At 47.8% G+C, this 17,018-nt stretch overlaps 1 protein-coding gene across 7 annotated transcripts in view; it reads left to right on the top strand.

Moving 5' to 3' along the window:
* Positions 1-16,683, top strand: part of SETD1A (SET domain containing 1A, histone lysine methyltransferase) — a 31,740-nt gene extending 15,057 nt beyond the window's left edge. For 4 of the 7 annotated variants that reach the window (XM_079950221.1, XM_079950223.1, XM_079950224.1 and 1 more), the window contains exons 10-20: positions 400-576; positions 760-847; positions 973-1,106; positions 1,984-2,065; positions 2,881-3,156; positions 3,920-5,410; positions 6,655-6,824; positions 8,648-8,758; positions 9,546-9,665; positions 11,183-11,320; positions 11,841-16,683. In XM_079950221.1, the coding sequence (XP_079806347.1) occupies positions 400-576; positions 760-847; positions 973-1,106; positions 1,984-2,065; positions 2,881-3,156; positions 3,920-5,410; positions 6,655-6,824; positions 8,648-8,758; positions 9,546-9,665; positions 11,183-11,320; positions 11,841-12,014 (2,961 nt within the window). In that variant the 3' untranslated portion in view covers positions 12,015-16,683. The remainder of the gene's footprint in view (positions 1-399; positions 577-759; positions 848-972; positions 1,107-1,983; positions 2,066-2,880; positions 3,157-3,919; positions 5,411-6,654; positions 6,825-8,647; positions 8,759-9,545; positions 9,666-11,182; positions 11,321-11,840) is intronic. The other 3 variants (XM_079950227.1, XM_079950226.1, XM_079950225.1) reach the window with 3 other exon arrangements.
* Positions 16,684-17,018: the final 335 nt, after the last annotated feature.

Here is a 17,018-nt window from a genome sequence, read left to right as displayed (position 1 = left end):
AGCGATGCTTGCAGGATAGCATGTGGGGAAGTAGAAGCTTAGCAGAGGCATGAACTGTGTTGAAGGCAGCAGGGTGGATTAGTAAAGAGATTTGGATGAAGATGTAGGAACAGGACAAATGGGTATGAAGAGACACAGGGAATGTGGAGCAGATAAACCTAATGAGATATCTGCATTTAGGAAATGAATCTGTCTGCATACATGGATTGAAAGGGTGCTGTTTAATCAACTTTGACAGATGCTGCAAAAATCATTCTTATCAAAAGTCTCTTGTGTTCTGCTCTTTTTGAGCATGTGACTTACCAAGGGTTTGCTGCTCTGCCTGCTCATCCCAGATCCCAAACCCTCTTCCTCAGCCTCTCATCACTGCTGCTAATGCCCAGCTCTCATTATCTGCAGCCTTTCCAGAGTACTGTCAAACAGCCAGTCAAGGAAGAGGAGAAAGACAAGACAAAGCTGAAAGACCCTGCCCTGCTGTCCCTGGTTGACTGGGCCAAGAGTGGCGGCACTGGTGGCCTGGAAGGGTTTGGCTTTGGGACTGGCTTTCGAGGAGTTCTGGGACTCCCATCCTTCAAGGTGAGGGCCATGGATCCTCTTGGGTTGGCTGTGGCAGCAATCCAGCTTCAGGATCTGAAAACCTTGTTTTGTTCAGGAGGCTATAAGTGGGATGGGGGTCATAAGAGACAAAATCTGGTTGAGTGACTTGCTTGAGTGATGGCTTTCTAAGCCCTTCTCATCTTAGGGATCCTCTTGTTCCAGGTGAAAAGGAAAGAGCCATCCGAAATCTCGGAGGACAGCGAAGTGAAGCAGCCACACCCATCTACTCTTGCTGAAGAGGATGAGGAAGGTCAGTTCCTTCAGCCCTGGATAGTTATGGGTGATGGTTGAACTTTTTTTTCATAATTAAGGGAGTGTTTTCTATCGTTAAATTAACTCAATCTTACCCTCCCTCTCCCCTGTTCCATCTTGAAGATAAGGATTCCTCACAGGCACCCAAAAGCTCCAAGAGGGATGATGAACGGATCAAAGGGCCGGGGAAAAGGCGGAAACTTTTCTGCCTGGATAGCGAGGGAGAGGAAGCATCTGAGGATTCATCCTCTGAGAAGGTGAGAAGAAGGCGCCTCTTACTTATTTGTTTAGGTTTAATTTATACACCGCTTGATTGTAAATGGAACCTCAAAGCAGTTTGCATTTTGGCTGTTCCTACCACTATGAGAAACCTCTGGTACAGCCTTCTCAACCGTGGGTCTCCAGGTGTTGTCGGACTACAACTCCCATCATCCCTGGCCAATGATCCAACTATCTAGGGATGATGGGAGTTGTAGTCCCGCAATGTCTGGGGAGCCAAGATTGAGAAAGGCTCCTCTAGCCAGTTTCAGTTTCCCCCAGCTATCGGCCAGGACGCAGCATAAAGCAGTTGAATAGGTCTTTGCGGTAGAATTCTTAAATAGCTTGGATCCTAGAGCTCCCCTTTCCCCCACTGTGCTTGACCAGGTCCCTTGTTGGACCCGGACCAGGACTGCACTCCTCCTTTCCTACAGTCTTAAATGGCCATTCCCTGCAAAGCCCTTCGGTGTGCCATCTCTCCTCTGTGGCTGTCAATGAGCACAGAGCCTGATGAGCATTTTACTACTCACTTAGCTATGCTGTTATGTCCTTGGCACAGTTGGACCGCTTGACTGCCATTTGCTGCTGGGTTTCCAGGCCCTCCCTTTTCTTCTACGTCTTCTCCCCCATTCGACCTCTGCTCCCTTTTCTTCAAGCAGCCGAGGCAGCCCTGAAAGCGAAATCACTTTCCAGTTGCGCTTGTAGCCTCAAGTCATTCCACAGGACCTGAGTTCCTTTTTGAAGTCATGCCCTCTTCAAGCCACTCTGACTCAGGAGTTTGAGCTGACATTTTTACATGCATACCCTTTCCTGCTGCTAATGGGCTTGTTAAAGGATTTCGCCCCTGAGAAACATTTTATGCTGCTGTCTTCACAGGAGGAGGAGGAGGAGGAGGAGGAGCGGAGGGAGGAAGGTGAAGGTTCTAGGGAGCGCGGCACGAAGAAGGAGGAATCTGAAGGTATTGACAGTTGACAGTTACCAGAAATGATGAATTGCCATCACTAACATTGTCCTTAACAACAGGCTGTTAACCTAGGTGGAGATGAAAGATAGCAGGGTCTTTTCTAATCCGTGTGCTTCTTTTGGTATGAATCATACCCCTTCTGCGTGTGGTTTCCCTATCAATGCCAGTGGCATCTCCCTTTACTCTGTTCTTGAAGCACTCAGGACACTTCTCTGCTGAAAAGCCAGCTGGTCATCAGCACTTGGCAGAGCTTCTGGGTTTTGTATATACTCAGTACTTAAATCCCTCCTTCTGCAAAGCTAAATGTTGCAACCTGTGGAAAATATGCAAATCTGGCCATATTTTTATTTGCACCATTGAATTAAAAAAATGTTTAACTTAATTCTGCTTTTGCTAGTCATAGGGAGGGGCAAAGAATTTTGTGGATCATTGAAAACCCCACCCTCTGCAAGAAATGTTGTTCAACTGTCTCTCCGGCCGTTGACATTTCAGTAGGCTCCACCATGAATATGTGCTTTCAAGTGTATCTTTGCAGCCATGGGGTGGTATTAAACTAAGTCCTACTCAGAGTAGACCTGTTGAACTAAGTGGACCTGTTGCTCATATCTAGTAACTTCAATGGGACCACCTGTGAGGACTAGAAATTGTGTGTTGTTGTTTTTTTAAAAAAAGTGGAAGCTGAAATAATTACAGAAACTATACTTTGGACAAAGACCACACTCTGCTCTCTGCCTGTGCTATGCATGGGAGTGTGAAATGCTCACAGCCATGTTGCTGGTCTTACCTGTCCCCTTTTATCCCTTGTGCAGATGAAGGTGAGAGTGACGGCTCCTCCAAGTATTCTCTCTATGACGAGTCCGATGAGGACAGCGACAGCACTTCTGATTCAGAGAGCAGCTCTTCATCTTCCTCTTCCTTGTCCTCCTCTTCATCTGATGAGGAGGAAGCTGAGAGCATGGAGGAAATGGACGAATCTACCATGGACAGCTGCCCCACCGAGTCACTGAGAGACCTGGAAGAGAGAATGCGTCAAACCACAGACGCTGAGCTTGACAAGAAGAAAACAGAAGCAGGCCTGCTCCAAGGTGAGATGCTCTACCCTAAGTCCTCCCCAGCTCTGCCTGGGAGATGGGGAAAGTGTTGAGAGCAGCTGGACAAATTGCAGAGCGTTGGGAGGCCAAGATGTGGATTGCCATGTTTGCACTCATTATCTTACCAAAGGGCTGGTGAGCCACATATACGTTGTCCCAACGTTGTCCCACTTCCATGGCTTTCAGTTCCTCCTGTATCTTGATGCCACCCAGCTCTGCTTCTCCACCCCAGAACTTCTGCCTCCCTCCAGTCAAGCATCTCCTGTGAGAGATGTCTGCTTAGATGTTTCATTATTGTTTCAAGCTCAGTATGTCAAAGACTGGCTCACCTCATATTTTCCCCAATCCATTCTCTCATTATCTATTGACAACGTCACAATCTACTCTGTTGATCAGAAGCAAGCCTTGGTTTTTCCTTTGGTCCTCCTTAATCAATTGCCAAATCATGTCATTTTCCCCTTTACAATATTACAGAAATTTGGCCCTTCCTCTCTCTCCTCAGCCAAAACTCTAGTCCACCTCCTGCTTATCTCACAACACAACTGCTATAATTTTCTCTTTGGTTTTCCATCGACTCACTGGTTTTCTCGCATCTATCTCTCTTGCCAACATTATTCACCTCTCCCACTGCTTCCACCCTATTTAAATTATACCACTGCTTGCATGTTGGCTTTCTTTCCTGCACACTCTCCTTGTTCTCACATTAAAAATTGGTAACCCCACACTCACCAGTGCACAATTTATCTCCCTCATGCAGGCCATGTGGCAGAAGAGAAGCCTGCTCCTCTGAAGGATGGCATCCTGGCCCCACATCCAGAGGAGAAGGATGTTGGGACGGCGCCAGAAGAGCGACCCAGGCCGGAAGAGCGACCTTCATCACCTATCCCACTCCTGCCACCACCCAAGAAGCGCCGGAAAACAGTCTCCTTCTCAGCTCCTGGTGAGGATGACGAGATCAAGGCGGCATTTGAGAAGCCACTGGAACCGGCTTCTTCAACGCTTTTGCCTCCGCCACCTACTCCTCTTCCCCCACCACCTCCGCCGCCTGTCCCCACAGAGGTAGCACAGGCCCCCTTAGTGCCTGTAGAACCCATGTTACCATCCCAAGTGCCCTTAACCCTGGAAGCCCCAGCTCCAGTTGCCTCTCCCCTGCCTCCTGTAGCGCCCCCTGCCAAGGCAGCAGCCCCTGCCAGCCGCAAGAGGGAGCCCCCCAAAGCCAACCAAAGAACAATCAGCAACCTGCCGGCTGACCATGCTTCCCTGGTGAAGTGTTGGACGGAGGAGCTGCTTCCGGGCGGGCGGTCCCGGAGCCGCTCTCGCTCTCGGAGCTCAGAGCTCTCACGGGTGCCCCAGCCCCCTGGAGAGGACAGGCTGCACCTGCGCGAGCGGATGGGTGCTTCCTCGCTGCTGGAGCTGGCGAATCAACCCAACCTGGCTGTGCTGGCAGATGTGGCACTGAAGAAGGCCGGTGCAGGCAGTGAAGACTCTGAGGAGACGGAGACCTCCGACGAGGCCGAGGAGCCCAAGGCCGTGCTGCCGGTCCCCGCACTGCCCCTGGAGGTCAGCAGCATTCTGATGGAGCATAACTACGCCATGGCTGTCCGCGCAGCACCTGCCTCCCGCAAAGCCGATGAGGCTGTGTTGTCTGGTGCCGCCAACCTGCCGCGTGTGGATTTGTACAGCGAGCACATTGGCGAGGTCCTGGAAGCGCCTGAGGAGGTTGTGGCTGATGCCAGCGAGGTCAAAGCTGAGCCTGACGTGGGTGACCTGGTTTCGCTGCCCCCGCCTCCACCAGCTGAGAAACCCAAGGCAGCTGTCCCACAGCAGCAGCAGCAGCAACAACAACAACCACCACCACCTCAGGCCAAGAAGCAGCCCCAGTGGCTCAAGGAAGAGGCCCTCAAGGACCTGGGAAACTTGCACTTTGGGCCTGAGGACCTGTTCCTTTCAGAGAGTGAGGAGGAGGAGGAAGAGGAGGAGGAGAGTGCTGACAGCAGCGACGAAGGGGAGATCCGCAGGCGCTCCCTGCGCTCCCACTCGCACAAGCATGCCCCTGCTCAGCCGCCTCCGCTGCCCCTGGCCTTTGAGACACGCAGTGAGTTTGAGCAGATGACAATCTTGTATGACATCTGGAACTCAGGGCTAGACCTGGAGGACATGAAGTACCTGCGGCTGACGTACGAGCGCCTGCTGCACGAGGACAACAGCACGGACTGGCTGAACGATACCCACTGGGTCCACCACACCAATATCCTTCCTGGAGCAAATGGCAGGCGATTCTGGAGGGTTGGGGGCCGGGTATCTTAGCTGTGAATGCATCTTGGGGTTATACCATTTTGACTAGCAGGGCTTCCTCCACTGATATCTGGGAATTGTAGTTTGGTGAGGCCTGCTGCTACCGAGAATTCTGTTTTAAGATCGGTAGCTGCCCTCCCCTATACTGCTGCAATTCCCTGGGAAGAGGAAATGACTGCTCAACCAGTTTATAGTGTTGAGTATACCTTGGGGCTTTCCATCGTCACTGTTGGGTTTTTGTTTGTAGAATATGAAGAGTTCATAAAATATTAAGGATAGCATGTTGATAGGCTTTGTTAGCTCTGCAGTTGTTGGGTTTTTTGAAAAAAATATCCAGATCCAGCAACGACGAAAGCCTGACTTGTGTGCGTGAACCATTGTCCCCATTACTGGACTTAACATTGTACAAACGAATAGGTATTCTGCCAAGTACAGGTGCCCCTTGTTTAACAAGGCCAGCAGAGGCATTGGGGGCAGCAGGGTTAGGTTTCAGCTGCTGAAATTCCTAGCATTTAGCAGTTGTCTTGCGAACATTTCCCAGTTCTGCAATAGTTGGCAGGTTGTGCCATCATCACCATTATTGTGTTCCATGGTAAAGATTCAGAAAGGTGAATGGTGAAAGTGAAGTTCAGGGTTTTTTTTGTTGTTTTTTTTAAAGCAAAACCTGTAGTCTTTGAAATGCAAAGCCACAAAAGAAGGAATGGCACGAGAGTCTGTTTTACACTATGGTTACTTTTGTGGGTTTGGGGCAGTTGTTGTTATAACAAGATAAGAAATTGGGAAGCTTTAGTTGGTTGCATCCAAATAAGTCATTGTGCGAGGGGAAGAATTTCCACTTGTGCAATGGAATTTCCCTTCCCTCTCCTCCCCTTCCATCCCCCAAATATACTCTGGGGGGTTCCCTATACCCTCAGGAGCAGATGGAGAGAGAGAGATGGGAAGGTCCATTGCATGAATGGAAGTCATTACACTCACCCAGTAATTTCCTGAATTCAACTCCATGCCTCTTCCTCGCGCCCCCCCCCCCGTCATTTCTTCCAGGAGGCATGAGGTTTAATTCTGCTAATGGAAGAGATGCAAGGCTTCTGATGAGGGGAAGTTGCTTGCTTGGCCCAAACACAAGAGTCAGAAAGAGGCCTGTGTCCCATTTCCTTGCTCCATGCTTTTCTTTTTCTCCTTAACTCTCCCCGCCTCCACTCACAAACATTGCGAACCCCAAGCGGAAGCGGAAGTCGTCAGACCTGCGGGAGCACCAGACAGGCTGTGCCCGCAGCGAGGGCTATTACCATATCAGCAAGAAAGAGAAGGACAAGTACCTCGACGTCTGCCCGGCCACCGTGCAGCAGCTTGATGCTGCTGACGTACAGGTTAGACCCCTCTTTATGCTCCCTGTGCGGTTTTGGGGTGACCCTAGAGTGACTAGTAAGGGCTGTTACTGAATGAGGGCAGGGGTGAAGAATGTGTGCAGACATACATTTTAGAAAGTGGGGGACCGGGCTTACTCCATATCAAGAACAAATCAAACACTACTGGAGGTGTGGGGGCCTTTGGTCCTCCATATGCTGCTTGAACCTCAACGCCCATCATCATTAGCCATGCTTGCTGAGGCCCATGGGAGTTGAAGTTCAGCAACACCTGGGCAGCCAAAGGTTTCCCACACCTCCTCTACAGCAAGGTGACCCTAATCACCTTGAGGTGAGAGGAGCCAAATTCTGTCATCTGTACGTGCTATGCAGGTTAAGCATCCCCCGCCCCGCTTCTTCCTAATGAGTTATTTAGTCATTTCTACCACCTTAGTGCAATGCTTCCTATTGTAGAGTTGGGCAAAGATCTGGAACAAGACCCCAAAGCACCATCTCCCTGCAGTTGTTCTTCAGCACCTCCTCCAGCTTTGTAAACAACACCCATGTTACCTGCAAGTTATTTAAGCTTATATTTGCAGCTGTAAGGGCTAAAACAGTGGTCAGTAGGGTGCCGGTCCACTGTCGTTCAGACCTTGTGGGGGGCTGGACTATATTTGGGGGGGGGGAAATGACCCAGAGATGCATTTTAAATAAAAGGACACATTCTTCTACTCATGTAAAAACACGGTGATTCCCAGACCATCCGTGGGCCAGATTTAGAAAGCGATTGGGCCGGATCCGGCCCACTGACCTTAGGTTGCCTACCCCTGGGCTAAAACAATCCAATGATTTTCAGGAAGCAGAAAAACGACACAAAACACCCCACTTCTGCAGAATTGCAGGGCATACACACATACCCTGTAAATAACATGGGTGATGCTCTCATCTTCACGCCAAATTTGCAGGCAGGTCAGCCTAACAGCCCCCGCCCCCTGGCCAGTCCTCTTCTCTCACTGGGTCTGAGAGAACTGAGGGTGGGAAAGGAAGAGATTTGTTGCCTGTGCAGTTTGAAGGGTCCCACAGTAATGGGGAGAAGCAGGGGCTGACTAAGAATCTAAAGGAGGTGCTTGTGCATGTATAAGAACACGGGGTGCTGCTTTCTATTGAGTCAGACCATTGATCTGTCTAGCTGCTGTGAGCACTTTTGAATACTGACAACATAAAATGCAAAAAGGTGGGGGAGTCTCATTTTGAAAGTAAGTTGTTTGATAGTTGTGGGAATTTACAGTACCATTCTTACTGCTTCCTAAGCATGCTGACCACCCTCACCGAAGCTGGGTAAATGTGCAGCTGGGGTAAAGGTAAAGGTACCCCTGCCCGTATAGGCCAGTCGTGTCCGACTCTAGGGTTGTGCGCCCATCTCACTACGCTGTCCGCAGACTCTTCCGGGTCACGTGGCCAGCGTGACAAGCTGCATCTGGCGAGCCAGCGCAGCACACGGAAACGCCGTTTACCTTCCTGCTAGAAAGCGGTCCCTATTTATCTACTTGCACCCAGGGGTGCTTTTGAACTGCTAGGTTGGCAGGCGCTGGGACCGAGCAACGGGAGCGCACCCCGCCGCGGGGATTCGAACTGCTGACCTGACGATTGGCAAGTCCTAGGCGCTGAGGTTTTACCCACAGCGCCACCCGCATCCCCTGCAGCTGGGATAGTGAACCGCTTTTAAAGGGTGTCCCTTTCCATATGTGTGACTCTGCAATGATCCATGGTGGTGTGTTCCCCTCCCGCTGTGAGCGGAAGAATTTTGTTTTCATTCATTTTCAACCAGTTCTCCCCTCCTCCTTCAGGGTACCAACCGCATCCTGTCCGAACGGCGATCTGAGCAAAGGCGCCTGCTCAGTGCCATTGGCTCCTCCGCCATCTTGGATAGCGACCTTCTGAAACTAAACCAGCTGAAGGTACCCAATATGTCTTGTTAAGCAAGTTGAAAGAGTGGAGCAAGCAGGAGATGCGCCCTTGGCTGGGGGGGGGGGGGATTAGGAGTGTGATCCTAGTATATCCTTTGGAAGGCAGAGGGCAATGGACTTGGCCTGGCATGCATTTCAGGTGCTGAGGCTTCCCAGAATTGGGCATGGAGGGCTTCTCAGTAGGGGGTGGCTTTCCTCACAGAGCCAGTCTTGATCCCCATGATGCATTAAAGCACATTGCACTATAGGAAGCAAGGAAGCTTTTGGACAAAGATTTTGTCTGCGGTTCACCAAAAGCAATTGTTTTGGCTTGAAAAGTATCTGTAAGCTCAGATTTAATTGTTTGAGGGACTCCAGATAATGCGGTTGGCACAAGATCTTATCTGCTGTAGCTGAGCCTTTGTAGAATTTGGCTCTCCGCTATTGGAAATTGCATTGTGGGGGGCTATGAGTGTGTTAGGAGTGTGAGGGAAAATAACTGGGGTTAATGGGAGCATAGAAACCATATATTTTGAGCCATGGCAACCTATCCACTTATAGTATGGTTTTAGGTGACTCTTTGTCGGTGGTGAAGCATGTGTGCATTGAGCAAAAATCATCAGGCAACCTTTTTCTAGAAAGCTGAGGACTAAATCCAGATTGTATGCTGTGAGTTTTGCACAAACATGCACACTCAGCCTAGCCCTTGGCTTCCATCTGTCCCAGACAGCATTTAAGTATCTTGTTGCTTCTCCCATACCCATCATTCCTCTCCTCACTGTCGTCCTCTTCCCTTTAGTTCCGCAAGAAGAAGCTACGCTTTGGTCGGAGTCGAATTCATGAGTGGGGCCTCTTTGCCATGGAGCCAATCGCTGCTGATGAGATGGTCATTGAGTATGTGGGTCAAAATATCCGGCAGGTGAGCAGTAGTGGAGGAGACGAGGTCTAGGAAGGAATTCTTGTTTCTGCTGCCTTGGTGTCTTGTGCGAGCCTGTCTTTATAGCATGAGAGCACCAGCCTTGGTCCACAGGCTTGGTCATATTGTTTTATCTTGTGTTTAAAACAATCGTTTCGGAAAGCTAAACATCATAATGTGGCTGGATCTCTCCCATCCCTCACAGAAGCATTCTGGCTTTGTATGGCCTGTATTTAAAGGTGGTGGTGCTATAGTTAACAGGGTGGCTGCAGATATCTCTCTACATGTTTTTTTGTACCTCTGATTGTGCTGCATTAGGAGAGCTTTGTCCAGGATTTCACCACTACTTTGGTTTTTGAAAGATGACCCCTTCCCTAAACCTGTTCTTGTCCCTGAATTTCCTTGTATTATCTGTTGTTGTTGTTGTTTTTTAAAAAAACAATAACAAATGCTTGTGGGAAGGGGACTTTGACCAGTGGGCTAGTGCAATGATGAAGTAGGGTGGGAAAGTACCAAAAGAAATAAGCTTGGGCTCTGTGAGGTTCTTTACTGAACTGCATTTCCTCATCAGAGGCCATGAAATGTATGCATGCATATGCAACCGATTGACACCAGAGGGTGCTCTGGAGACTGCACAGAGCAGGGCTGCCTTTTCATTACTGCCTTGGGAGGACCTGTTTGCTTCCTGAGTGCCAGTTCAGATTGTTCCAACCTTATTTGCAGCGACACCCAAGGAATTTCCTTCCCAAATGATAGGCATGCTTCTGAGAAGCACTGCACCGACAGCTGTCAATTTGCACTTTGGCACTGGGAAAGTCCCTTAACTGTTTTCAGAGGGCTGCAGCAAAAATGAGTCTTGATGGCACCGTTAAGACTAACTTTATTATGGCACAAGCTTTTATGGACAACTGCTCACCTCATGTACCTGATGAAGTGGGCACTAGCCTTTAAAAGTGCATTACACCATTTTTATTAAGCTTAGTTTAAGGTATCTCAAGACTCTGCGGGTCTTTCTGTTACCCAGTACCAGATGCTGGCACATTCCACCTCCTAGATCAGAGGGGGGGGGGAACCTTTTTGGCCCAGCAGGCAAGCTTGGTCATCTCTCTCTATGACCAACTTTGACAGGCATTTTGACAGGCAGGAGAACCTCTCCATCACCTGCTATCATGATGGCAGGTGATTGACAGAGGGTTTCTTGTGCAACATTTCCCCAGTGCCCATCAGCCGTCTGCTTCTTGCGTGCTTAGGAACCTCAACGCTTCAGCTCTCCTTTCTGCAGGGATCAGCTGTGTTATTTAAGTTCCCATCAGGTGTTGTCACCTGTGATATCAGGTATAGGGCAGGTGGCCATGGTTTGGGGAAAATCAAACCTCACAGGCCAAATCTACCCCAAGGGCCAGGGATTCCCCATCCTTGTCCTAGATGGGCAATCCCATCCCTTCCATTGACAGAGCAGCCTTGCTTCTTGTTCCATGGTCCGCTCTTGAGTGTCCAGACTCACTCCTTCTCCTTCTCAGGTGGTGGCTGACATGCGCGAGAAGCGGTATGCGCAGGAGGGCATCGGGAGCAGCTACCTTTTCCGTGTGGACCATGACACAATAATCGACGCCACCAAATGTGGCAACCTAGCCCGCTTCATCAACCACTGCTGCACGGTGAGCTATGTGGACATTGTAAAGGAAGTTCTCATTAAATGCATTTATTCATTCAATGTTTTTAATGAACCTACCACTTTACAGAGTTACATGAGCAGAGAACAACTCCAGTTTAATTTAGCTGCATTATTCTCATTTTGAGGTAGACTAAGCTGCCCCTAATGTGCCTGCTTCCATGAAAAACTCAATAAATCCTGCCTGGGGCACCGGGAGCAACTGAATTCTAGAAAGGAGCCCCGGGCTGCTGGTTCAGAGGGTGGGGAAGAGGCTTCCTGGGCCTCACATGGTTCACCCTTGTTACGGGCACTTCTATAGCTTCACATGCAGTGGTTCTGGTTTGCTATTGCATTCCACACACCTTGGGAATCACAAATGGAACTTTTTTTGTGTTTGGGGGCGTGCTCCTGGCTTCCAAACGAGTAACATAGTGAGCTAGTGAGGTGGTGGTGCTGCCATTGGCATAGAGCTGATGTATTAACATCCTGTCCGGTTCATTTTTGTCCATCTTTCCCTCTCTTAGCCCAACTGCTATGCCAAAGTCATCACCATAGAATCCCAGAAGAAGATTGTCATCTATTCCAAGCAGCCCATCAGCATCAACGAGGAGATCACTTACGACTACAAGTTCCCGATTGAGGAGAACAAGATTCCTTGCCTGTGTGGCACAGAGAACTGCCGGGGCACCCTGAACTGAGACATAATCCTGGCGTTCGTATTTATTTTGTTTCCCCAGCCCTAATCTCGCCTCTCACCTGTAGCTTAGCTCTTCTCCCCACAGAGTTGTGGGAAAACTCTCAGTCGCCTTAAGACCCATCCATGTACCTTTTAAAGTTCTCAGCCAATGAGAAAGCACTTCCCTCACCTCAGGTTTGAATCAACAAGAAGTTCCTTTTTCTTCCACCAGCCAGGCTGGTGATAGTTTCTTTTCAGGTGTTGCTGTCATTTTTGCTCCAACCTCCAACACCAATTAACAAAACTCCTGTAGATTCTGACCCTTTACATAAGTCAAATATCCTTCCCTTTCCAGCTCAAGACGGCCTGGATATTAGTGTGGTTAATTCTGCAAGACCCACCAGCTCTGTTGCTAAACTCAGAGAACGGCTTACGATGTCAAGGAAATCAGCAGGGTGGCTGTGGGGTGGAATTTCCTTTCTAGGTATCATCTATTTCAGGTTATGCATGTTCAGCGCACAGCTGTCAATTAGCCATTGACTTTGAGAATGGCAGGTTGGGATCAGTGCCTCCTGTTAAACCTTTTGAGGCAATACAGTGCTTGATGCCCCTGAAGGCACATCTGCTAGAGCTATGAGCTGCCCAGGCCCTTGAAATTTCAGATTGTGGAGCATTTGTCCTCACATTTCCAAAGGGTTTGGGGGAGAAGGTTTCCTGGTTTTTTGACAGAGAGGCCTGGAACAACCCCTGCCCCTGGGACTTTGTTCTGGGGTTAAAGGTTGCTCCCAAAATCTTTCTGCTAATGGCCAGGATGCACCGGGGGAAGCATGTCATTGTCCAGCCGCATCATTTGGCTAGATTTGTCACCATGGGCGAAAACTTGAAACTTCCTGCTTCAGTGTCTATCTCCTCATAGAATTATCATCCCGTTGATCCTTCCTCCTTCCAAGCTCTTGAGGCCAGAAAAATAGAGGTCCTGAAAACCAGTTAAGATTGTGTCATTCATATTGCAACCTCCCTTTTCTGACTCTTTTTTTTATTCTGTAATGTGTAGTAAAGGGGGGGGGGGACAGGGACTAGCCGTAATAATGAAGGGGAGTTGAGTTTCTTTCCTTGTTACAGTTATGGCTTCAACTGATGCTGACTTACAGCGTAAGCTAAGACTTTCCCACATCCCAGCCACCCCTAATAATTTTTCTTTAGGAGAAGAAAGTTGTGTATATATCTATTCCAGATGGATTGGCTGTTTCTTGTAGAAACACATGCGTTTATTAGTATGTAAATATTTTATTTTGTTTTCCTCTTCATACTAAAACGAAAACTGTAAATAATGTTGCAATGTATTTCCTTCTTCTTGTTTTTTATCCTTGCTTGCCCTGCGCCACCCTTTTCCTTTGATGCCAAGTAGATTTTCTTTCTTTTTCCCCCCTTTTCCCTCTTCGGTTTTTTTGTGGTGGGAGGGGAGCATATAACTTTCTGGCAGGGGGTCAAAGAGTGTATTTCTTTATTTCTTTTAAATGGGAGTCAGTTTTGAAAGTGAAAGATTTTAAAAGTAGGCATTTGGAAATATTTTAGCAGGTTTGTTTGTTTCATTTTAAAGTTCTGTCTTCATTCTGCTTGTCCCAGTGTTTGGATTTTGAATAGCTAGGTGTTTGGGAACATACCTTGGGAACATACCTTCTCCCTGGTTAGCATGTGTTTCCTGCAGTGGACTGTCCAGAGCTTTGAGCAATTGGCTGCTTTCAATTTCCCCCATCCAGAATGCCCTTTACGCTCTAGGGAAACCACAGGTGACACCTGAAAACGTTTCCATCTCTATTTTAATAGTGGAGAGGGGCAAGGGGCTTGCATTCAAGGGAGGATCAGCATGCAGGCTGGTAGCTCTTTTCTTTCTGCTGCCCTCTGCTGTGTCCCGAATCTTCCCCATCCCAAGACAGCTATTGAGAGAATCCATTTACTTCTCAGTTTCCACCCAATTGGCATATATTGTGTGGGATAAATGGTTGAACTAGTCCAACAGAATAAAATGCAGCCCTTCTGAGATGTCTCTTATTGACCTCACAAGCCCGGAAATGCTTGGGATGAGTTTTAGACGTGCCCATCTCGATTTGACGTTTCATAGGGCCAAAGAACTCCATATTATGTCAGCAACCATGGTTTGCCAGCCCATCCTTGCTGAATACAGTTAATGTTGGAAGTGGGGGCATTTTCAGCCAGTGAGGCATCAGTGGGAGGGCCTGCTTAATGTTTTGCTGCTGCTTCTCCCCCGCAATCCTTCCCTCCAGCTGTTTTGCCCCCAATCCCCATCTCACACCCCATCTCTGGGTCCAAGAGTGGAAAGAGAGGCAGGAGTGTAGAGAGAAGCAGGGAAGGCTTAAGAACCTTCCACCCACCCCATCTCCTGTGAAAAGGCCCCTTCCATACATTTTTATTATTGTTGTTTAGCAAACACACTTTGGATCCATCATTGGCTGGTGTAGTCTGTAGTTCCACCCCATTTCTTCCAGTATTTTGAAGGCTAATTATGTTCCAGTAAGAGGCACCTTTCTCACTTTGCTCTACATTTAGTAAAACCTTTCCCACTCTGTGCCTCTTTTGTGTATCCTCTTGGGGGCAGGATTAAAATTGCTACTGCTTTCTGCTCCTTTTCTTTTTTTCCACTATGGTGCAGTCATGGCACCTCCCCTAAAAGCCCTGGCCAGTTTTAAGGTACGCTTCCATATCTACAGAGATGGCAGATGGCTTCCTCTCCTGCTGTAAAAGGCTCCATTAAGACTTGCCCAATATAAGTTGGGTGTTTTGTTTGTTTGTGGGACAAGGAGCAGAATACTTGCAGCAGGTTTGCTGAACTCGATTATATAATTTTGTTGCGCATCTTACACAGTTTAATTCTTGTCAGAAGCTTAAATTATTTTTTCCTCTCACTACTATAGTGTTCTGAAACCAAAGAGACAGGAAGTTGTGGAAACCCTATGTTAGCAACCATTGTTTTGAAGTGAAAAGGGGCTGAATCATCTCAAGTAGCTGCCTATTTCGTCAGCAACCACTGTCTTGAACTCCCTCCCCACCCCCAGGTGATCTCAGTCTTGAACATCCATAATTCCATTGACTTTCTAAATAAACTCTACACACATTTTCTACTTACAAATTTAATTGAGGGGGTGGGTGGGGAGGAAGGAAGTTGTTTCAGGCATATTCAATGAGAAACAGGGCCCAACCATCTACACCTCCAACAGTCGGTCATTCTCTCTTTCCGTTCTGACTAAAATCTTCAGGTGCATCTTCACCTGCATGGAAGACAGATGTATTTTAGGTAATTAAATAGTGAAAACAGCTACAGTAATAAACAGACCCTTTTATGCCCTCCCTTCTACTTCTCTCAAGTCCCTGTCTAAGCCCCGTAAATATTGACCTGTCTTTAGTGTGCTCTCCCAACTTGAAACTCTGCGGTATTTAAAATTTTGAAATAGCTCTCTTCCCAACCCTACATCTTCTTGGCTTTTTCGAAATTATTCGTTGCTGCAGTGTTGTTTGTCTGTTTGCAAGCTTCGCTCTCACCCAGCCCCAGTCAAGTCAGAAGGATGTGACTGAAGTCTCATTACGAATCTTCTCTGCATTTCCATTTTTTTAAAAACAAAACAATAAGCAGCCTGCTGGATTTGAGCTTTTAAAAGGCCCTCACTCTCCAGGCTGCTGTTTCAACAGCTCCAGCCCCTTAAAATCCACCTCATCTTAAAGGTTCAGAAACTACATCCTTTCAAGTCTCCCTGACAAGTTTAAAACAGCAGCCACCTCTTAACTGTAATAAACTACAGGCCAAACTTTTTCATCCTAGCTAGCCATGCTTTTCAGTGTATTGATGGATTCTGATTTCAACTGGAAATTCTGGTAAGAGCAAGCTTGCTTCTATTCACAGTTGCGATATTAATTCCAAATAAATGTGCCTTTGAGCCAGTACACTCCTGGGGAGGAGGGGAGTGGAGCTGAAACCACATAATGTCTCTGAATTATGTTTGGTGGCAGGTTTTTGGAAAAGCCGACTGTATTTCAGCAGGTTGGCATGACAAATCAAGCTTCTGTTTTTACTGGGTGTAAATCTTTTTTGCTGAAGTCAAGTCACAAATGCTGTGTTTAGAGGCGCTGCATCATCTCAGTCCCCAAATATTTCAGAGGGAGGTTTTGGCTGGTTTGGGGAATGTGACTCTCCTTGTTTTGGATTTTTCGGCATGAATCACTTTACCACTGAGATACACAAGCAGAGGATTAGAGCTTTCATTTGGCTCCAGTGGAAGGGAGAATACCCGGGATGAGGGTTTGGTAGGCTTCCCACCAGCATTTCACCTCCTTTAGCAGAGTTCCATTTATTAGATTTTGCCATATATTTTATGCAGGAATGGTTTCTGGTCTTACGAAACCCCTGCTATTTATTTGCATACACCAGTGTGCCTTTTCCAAGCTGCGGATATAAATCCATTATTTGCTCATTGCCTATAGTTGCTTCCTCCAGCTCGTTTTGTGGGTTGACAAATTAACCATCAAACCCTTTAGTTTTGGCATGAGTTCTCCTCTCCCCAGGTCTTAAATATGCTTTTTTAAAAATTATTTGCGGGGGTGGGTGGGAATTTTTGCTTCCTTCTTCATCTTGAAATCCAGAAGTGTTGGTTGTTCCTCAGTGGTTCCCCCCTCCCCCCTCCCCCCCCCCCAAAGGCTATAAAGAAGGGGAAACCTAATTTTTCTGCGCGATGATCTCTGGAACTTTTATCCTGTTTCTAACTTCGTTTATGTTACTCGTCAGACAGAACAGATAAGATTCTTTTTTTATATTAAAAAATAATAATAATTCCCCCCCAACCAAACCTGTGCAAATTGTTCCAGATGCTTTAATGAATACCACAAGGTTCTTTCATCTTTCAGAGCTGACTCTTAATTTTCCAGCTTCTTCGAGCTGAATGGTTCTGGAACTATGTAGCTACCCACCCATCCGCCTCTTTTCTCTTATGTGCACCCCCCCCCCCGCTGTGTACAT

This window comes from Podarcis cretensis (genome assembly GCF_951804945.1).
Source record: "Podarcis cretensis genome assembly, chromosome: 13".
Lineage (NCBI taxonomy): Eukaryota > Metazoa > Chordata > Lepidosauria > Squamata > Lacertidae > Podarcis > Podarcis cretensis.
This window is presented reverse-complemented; position numbering and strand designations above follow the sequence as displayed.